The sequence below is a fragment of the Nannospalax galili genome, unplaced genomic scaffold, assembly GCF_000622305.1.
Source record: "Nannospalax galili isolate Female #2095 unplaced genomic scaffold, S.galili_v1.0 scaffold1086, whole genome shotgun sequence".
Classification (NCBI taxonomy): Eukaryota; Metazoa; Chordata; class Mammalia; order Rodentia; family Spalacidae; genus Nannospalax; species Nannospalax galili.
In genome coordinates, this window is record NW_008354345.1 from 1,269,886 (window position 1) to 1,277,757 (window position 7,872).

Sequence of the window (7,872 nt, forward strand, 5' to 3'; positions counted from 1 at the left end):
TGTCCTAGTCTGTTCTTCATTGCTGTGACAAAACACTCTGACCAATACCAACTTGGGGAGGAAAGGGTTTATTTGTCTTACATCTTCCAGGTCATAATTCATCAGGGAGCTCAGGGTAGGAACTCTGGACAGGAAATTGGAGGTGGACCTGGAGCCCAGGCCATGAAGAACGCTGCTTACTGGCTTGCTCCCCTGATCTGTGCTCAGCCTGCTTTCTTATACAATCCAGGACCACCACCTGCCCAGGGATGGCACCACCCACAGTGGGCTGGGCCCTCCCACATCACTCAACAATCAAGAAAATACCCCAGAGACATGGCCACAGGCCAGGCCATTGGAACCAGTTGGAAGCCATTGGAAGCTCCCTCTACCCAAGTATGTCAAGTTTACAACTAAAGCTATCCAGCACAGAGACACTGTCTCAAAAAAAAAAGCAATTTTTTTTTTTTATCAAATTGCCTGGTTAGACATACCTTTACTGCCAAACTGACTTATCAATAGATTGAGTAGAATGACCATAGTATTGGAACATTATGAGCAATTTTATAAATATTTTGAAATTTTTATATATATATATATATATATATACTAAAACAATCCATACCTTCATCTTGGAAAAACATCCAATCCTGCGGGCTTCAATCTTTTTCTCCATTTCTCCCATTTTGTTCTGATCACGCCCAGACACTTATGCTTTAAATCCTGATATCCTATTGATACCTTTCCAAGAAAACAGAAAGTTTTATTAACCAAAGTGTAACTAGTTGTTTTGCAAATAAAACTCTTGGGGCTGCTGAGATTGCCCAGTGGGTAAAGTAATGGTTTCGCAAGCTTGAGGGCCTGAGTTTGAATCCTCTGCAGCCAAGTAAAAAGCCAGGCATGGCAAACATGACTGTAACCTCAACCCTGAGAGAGCACAGGCAAATGGGTTTCTGAGTGTGCAGGCCTGCCAGTCTAGCCAAATCAGCTACCTCCAGGTTCAGAGAAGAGACTCTGAAAAAATAAGGTGGGGGCTTGAGAGATGGTTCAGTGGCTAAGAGCACTGGCTACTCTTGCAGAGGACCCAAGTTCAATTCCTAGCACCACATGACTGCTAACAACTGTCTATAACTTCAGTTCCAGAGGATACTAAGCCCTCTTCTGGCCTCTGCAGGCTTTGCATAACATGGGTGCACTTACATACGTGCAGACAAAACACTCATATACATAAAATAAAAATAAACAACTAAATAGATAATCATTTTTAAAAGGTGGAGAGCGATACAGAAAAGCATCCAATGTGCAAAAGCCTCAACACATGTGTACCCTTGTCCACATGCACCCACACACATGTGCACACATAAACATGTATACACACAAACTTTTGAACATGAACAATGTAAGTAGAACCATGTGTATTATAAAAAATACCTCAGAAGATTTTTATTCTGACCTTGAGAATACCAGTGTAAAACAAGACTCAGTTATTGGATTTCTACTGAAAAAGTCATTTTAAATAACTAATGAGACTAACGCTAGTCTCCAAGTTTGTTATGCTCTGATTGTAAACTAAGGACAATGCGGTTAAAATAAAGTTTTTCATTTCTTTGGCCAAAATAAAGAAGATGCAGATGATCTCCCCTGGACTCACTTGAGAACTCCTGCTTTTAAGCACACAAAAACTCTTGTTTCTGTTTGTGCTAGAAATCTGTTTCAGCGAGTCTACACCCGCTATTTGGCCAGCTTTCCTCTTCAACGTCTCTGCATTCCAAGACTTCCCTGGAGTCTCAAGGAGGGAAACACTTTCTGGGGCACTGTTGATTCACAGAAGCCTAGGGAGACATGGAATTTTAATCATGAAAATAGCCTTAGTAAGAACAACAAATAATCTTACAACTCCAAATTTTAGAGTGTAAAGTTTAAGAAAAGAACAGATGTAAGTGGAGACATATGCATGTACTCAGTATAGATGCACTTATATCTCTCTGTATGACTGGTATATAGATATAAATATTTATACATGATGTAGAAGGGTGACTTTAACTCTACTTGTACTAGTGTCATCAAACTTTTATCTATTTTGTATCTTGAAAGTAGGATATTTTGCAACAAAATCAAAGCATTTTCATTTCATATCTATTCTAGCAAATGTATTTCAACATAACAGTGTGATTCCTTCATGCCGTCTTCAGCAAGTCACCCAGGATGCCACTAAGTTCTTTAAACATTTGAGTCTTTTACCAGATCTCGGAATCCCTGTCGCCACTGAGCACTTACGAGTGAGCTTAGCTCCCTTCACTCTCTCTCCCACTTACAGCAAATATTTTTATTGAATCCTTGCTATGTGCTTGTCATCCTCGGAAGCTAAGAACAAGGCTTGTCTTATGGAAATGTGGAGTCATTGGAGAAGTCCCAGTCACTGGGGAAGGTGACTTGGACGCAGATCCCTAAGAACCTATGCTTCTCCTGGGAAATATAAAATTTCTAAATAATATACTCTGGAGTAGAACAAGGCAGTATTTTCTGAAGTACAACTTGGTTGTCATGAAAATCGTGGAGAAAATCCATAGACTATGAATGGTAACTGTAGGGACCCTCTTCAGAATTCTGAATGGACTTAAAAATGAAATCCCCAGACCCCTGCATAAAATTTAAGATCCACTTAACTCTAGTAAAAGTATGGGACAGTGATTTCAGCTGGGCGTGATGGCGCACGCCTTTGATCTCCACCTTTGGGAGGCAGAGGCAGGCAGATCTCTGTAAGTATGAGACCAGCCTAGCCTTCAAAGGGAACTCCAGGCCAGCTGGGGCTATGGGGAGACTCTGTCTCCAAAAAGAAAAAGAAAGAAAATAAAAGTGGGATGGAGGGAATGAAACAGAAAAGCAGAGAGAATGAGGGAGGAAGGGAGGGAGGGAAGAGAGAAAGATGAAAGAAGGAAGGAAGGAAGGAAGGAAGGAAGGAAGGAAGGAAGGAAGAGGAGGGAAGGAAGGAAGGAAGGAAGGAAGGAAGGAAGGAAGGGAGAAAATAAAACAACTAATTTGGGGAAAACTGGTAGACTGCGATGATTTCCAATAGAGATGAAACTATTATAATTTAATCCTACACCAAACAGTTTACCCATAAATCTCTCCACTCTCCTCATCTCTTTATTTTTTGTATTTCTAATCTAACCTCTTGCCATTTTTTTCTTCTATCTCCTTGCCAATATCTGTGCCCAGTACAATGACTCTGTCAAACAATAAAAGAGAACGTGTTCCTCTTCCACGTCAAAATTGTCTTCACTGTCCTTAGCAACTTAAAACATAACTATTCTAAATGTCTAGTACGCATTTGGGAGCCAAGAGGAGCTGGAGTTAGTACCATCAAAAATCACTGTGTGCGCTGTGTCCCGTTCATGAATTCTGACACTAAGTAACCATATAAGTAATTTTATCACCAAGCCTTGAAGCTCTCTTTCCAACTGCTTTTTCTCTCTGGACAGAAGTTTTATGACTATAAATAAAGCTAATCATTTGAAAACAGATTCCGGGTTAATAACAACCCTCACTTTTCTTCAGACACATTTTAAACATTTCCAGAGGAAAAAACAAATGAACAGCATCAGTTCCGTTAATTCAACAAAAATCCATGAAATCCAATATTCAGTGTCACATACACTGTTGAGCACTTTGACCCTAAATGAGAAACGCTCACAGAGCAAGTATCAGCCACGTGAACAGTGCCTTTTTGTTAGCACAGCTTTGTTTAAACAGGGACTTCTGCTCCCAGGCTCGAACAGCGTCACCAGCAAATCCCCATCAATCACCACTGCTAATGAAAAAAACACGTTGCGGTTTTATTAAGTGGAGAATCATTTTATTTTCCCCTCTTCAGCATCTAAGTGGGAACACAAGGCAGGCACCCGTTCTCATATGAATGTGGTCACATTTCTTCCGATCTTACTGGTCACAACTCTAAATCACTTTTGCTTTGTTTGTTTATTGTTAAAAGATACATAACGGAAAACTCTGCTCTCTTAAGCATTTGGTACAGAATTGCTAAGCACACGGGTGCACGTCCTACAAATCGGATCTGCCTGGCATTACTGACAGTTTGTATCCATTCAACAGCAACACTCTGGGGGTTTTTTCCAAATCCTTTAGTTGCTAGTTCTTAATGACATCTCAATCACAGGAAAATACAACTTTTTACAAAGTGCATAAACAAGCTCACTCTTACTATTGGCGTAGTTTGCGATTGTTAGAAAATGCCTTTCACTTCCCTTATTCTGTACTGTTAAACAATTAAAGGCTTTGCTTTACCATGGCAAAACTAATAGTACATACATGAAAAAGCCTTAGCAGATGATCCTTTCCGTGGGGGAAAACAGAGAGAGTTGCAGCAGCAAATATCTTATGAAAATTACCTGTTTCCAGAATCTTCGAATCGCCTCTAACTCTGTGAGAGAACAGCCTTACGGGATGATGTCCAGCTGAAACAATTTCAACCAATACAAAACTAAGCAAGTATGTGCCAAGGAGGTACGTGGGGGATCAACAAGGACTTTTTTGTTTGATTCCTAGCAAATTATTTCACTTCTATCAGCTTGTTTCGATTAGAAATCGCAGAAGAAAATAATGGATTCTTCTGATCAAGACTGACAGTTACAAGTATTCTTTTATTTTCTACGTTCAGAGGAAGTACCTGGAACATACTGCTCTAGGAAAAACTTAACTGGGCATCAAGGCTGTTACCCATTCATGTGGTTTTAACATGCAAAACAAGACTAGAACACAAACAAAATCCCTCATCAGCAATCTATTGGGGCAGGGGCGGTGGGGGGGCACCCATTGTGACTTTCTAACTCCAGATTGAGAAGCAGAGCAGGAAATTTGGAACCCAAATTCTGCCTTTAGAAGAACTGGTTGCAAATACCCTCCAGGTCACATTCTGTACCAGACAGTGTGTAGTAATGATTAGATAATAAGAGAAGCCTGTTTTTCAGGCTTAAGGTAATAAGACACGCTCTTTGCCCCAAGACTTTCCAGCCAAAAGCCTTCTAGGGGCACAGTGGTGTTAAAAACCTGCATTTTCCAGTTGAAGCAAGAATCTAATGTGGCCAAGGCAGTTGGGAGAGAACTCATTCTTTAGATCCAGTTGCCTGGATGTTTGATCATATTCTTCATCCCTTCACAATCACCAGGTGAAATCTGACTTCCCTCCCTGCCTTCAGCAAGATTTATCGGGTTGGCTTAATTCGCATCAAACTAACTGGTGTGATGTTTCCTCTTGGTGATTTTCTGTCCGCTGATGCTGATCCAGGCCCAGTTTTGCCTTTGGTCCCCACTGCTGAGGACTGCACCCAGAACTGCACCCAGTTCTATGTATTTCTTCTGCTATTGCTACAGCTCCTGGATAAAATTTGTCTTATTTACTGTCCAGTGCTGGTTTCTCCTCCGTGAACAATAGGAATTTAAATTTCTTCAGATGGTCCCAACTCTTCCCTTCCTCCATCTGACACAACATTGTTTTGAATACAGGTATCTTGAGCTGGGTGCGGTGGTGCTTGCCTTTAATCCCAGCACTCAGGAGGCAGAAGCAGGTAGATCTCTGTGAGTCTGTGAGATCAAAACCAACCTGGTCTACATGTTGTGTTCCAGACAAGCTGGGACTACAGGGAGACCCTGTCTCAAAAAGACCAAAAACGAAAAAAAAAAGTCTCTATTTAATTTTATGAAAGAAAATAATGAACTCCTTTTTTTCTCACAGAGAAAAGATCTTATCTCTTTCTAATGTTCCAAAAATAACCTGGAAATCCAGTAAAATGATGAGATTTTTCCCATAATCCATTTACCTATGCATTTTTTTCAATTACATAATAAGTATGAAGAGACAATGAGATATTCAGAATATCTGTCAGATGTGAGAATTCACCCTGGGTTAGTGGACATGTTCATAAACTCCTTTAGCTTGTTTTTTTTTATTGTTATACTGTGTCTACCTTGCAAGGCTGTTTTAAACACTGAGTTATAAAATCTACATCAGCCCCTTTCACATGGTGTTGGAATGAAACAGTCCCTCTGTCAATGGTGCTGATTATTATTTGTTCATTCCACAAATATTTGCTAAGGCTTTACTAAATTCCAAGCACAGTAGTAGGTGTAAGGAATATGAAGATGTGTTTGCTCTCGAGAGGTCTCGGAAGCTATTGGGAGAGTTAGATAATTCACTGGTAACAGTGACTGCCATAACAGATGATGGAGGTTAAAAAGGGGGAAAGAAAAGATTAATGAAAATCATTTTCCTGTCTGTTTCTTTGTGGTGTCATCCGAGTGCAGTATAATAATTTAAGCACTTGAGTTTTAAAATAGACACAACTTGAAAACTCCGTTTTTAAATTAGCTGCATGCTTTTATATATAAGCTACTCCATGTGTCCATTTACAGATGAAGACAGCTTTTACCTTGGTCAAAACCTAGGTAGGAAAATAGAGCTCATGACAGATACCAGAGGCATTTGGTATGGGGAAACAGTTGTGGAAACATATGAAGAATTGGAAAGCCAAAGGTTCACAAAAGTGGGGAGTCAGGCCCACACCAAAAGCTGCATCAGAGAAAGAGCTGAGGTGCAAGGGCTCGAGTCCTCCAGGACGTAAAGCCATTGTCAGAAGCCAGGAAGGCCTTGTTTTGTTTCCCTTCTCCACAATCCCACTGTCACACCAACATGTTCCCTTAGCACAACCTACAGGAGTAGAGGGAACCTAGGAAACAATCTCCAGACATCGCTCTGCAATACAAAGTACATCAGAAGATGGGGAGAGAGTGGATGTGAGACTATGTGAACAAGGCAGCCACAACTTCACAGCAGAGTCATTCAACAAAGGGTAGCTGCTTATGTTATTGGACAGTATGCTTTTAAGTCTTCAATGCTCTGTTTACACAAATCAGGGGACTTAGGTCCCTGTGTATTTCAGCAGCTTTCCACTTCACATGCATACCACCTCTGGGTCCTAAATGGCTTCTCCACTGTTGTCATAAAACACTCTGACCAAAAACAAGTTGGGGAGGAAAGGGTTTGCTGCACCTTACACTTCCAAGAGACAGTCCACCTTGGAGGGAAGTCAGGCAGAATCCCAGGGCAGGAACCTGGAGGCAGGAACTGAGCACAGACCACAGAAGAACGTTGCTTGCTGGCTTGCTTCTTTTGAAAGTCTGCTTTCTTATGCAACCTAGGGCTGCCTGCCCAGGGGTGGAACCACTCACGGTGGACTGGGCCCGCCCACATCACTCAACAATCAAGAAAGTGCCTCACAGACATTCCCATAGGTCACGCTATAAAGGAAATTCCTGAACTGAGGTTCCCTCTTCCCTGGTGTGTCAAATTGATGACTGAGGCCAACCACGACACTCTGTGACACCAGCGTGAGATACCCACACAAGTCAACTGCTTTTTTAACTGACTTGGTGATATAAACTCATCACTTTTGCATCATGCAAACACAACCATAGCCACCAGATTATCACAGAACATGCTCTGTCCAGTTTGCTTATTGAGGTTATGTGCATGGTGATACATGTGTGTTCTTGGTCACCATTCAGTGTTTCCTTAGAATAATCAGATTTAAAAACATATGTAGGGGCTGGGGAGATGGCTCAGCGGTTAAGAACACTGACTGTTCTTACAGAAGAACTCATCACTTTTGCATCATGCAAACACAACCATAGCCACCAGATTATCACAGAACATGCTCTGTCCAGTTTGCTTATTGAGGTTATGTGCATGGTGATACATGTGTGTTCTTGGTCACCATTCAGTGTTTCCTTAGAATAATCAGATTTAAAAACATATGTAGGGGCTGGGGAGATGGCTCAGCGGTTAAGAACACTGACTGTTCTTACAGAAGACCCGTGTTC

General features: G+C 41.2%; 1 protein-coding gene across 5 annotated transcripts in view; it reads right to left on the bottom strand.

Moving 5' to 3' along the window:
* Positions 1 to 7,145, bottom strand: part of Slco1a2 (solute carrier organic anion transporter family member 1A2) — a 54,364-nt gene extending 47,219 nt beyond the window's left edge. Inside the window, exons 1-4 of one of the 5 annotated variants that reach the window (XM_029555239.1) lie at positions 7,048 to 7,145; positions 4,386 to 4,451; positions 1,631 to 1,811; positions 605 to 720 (exon numbers count right to left, since the gene is read on the bottom strand). In XM_029555239.1, coding sequence (XP_029411099.1) covers positions 605 to 664 — 60 coding nt within the window. In that variant the 5' untranslated portion in view covers positions 665 to 720; positions 1,631 to 1,811; positions 4,386 to 4,451; positions 7,048 to 7,145. Of the gene's footprint in view, positions 1 to 604; positions 721 to 1,630; positions 1,812 to 4,305; positions 4,452 to 7,042 lie in introns of those variants that run through there. The other 4 variants (XM_008851591.3, XM_029555241.1, XM_029555240.1 and 1 more) reach the window with 4 other exon arrangements.
* Positions 7,146 to 7,872: the final 727 nt, after the last annotated feature.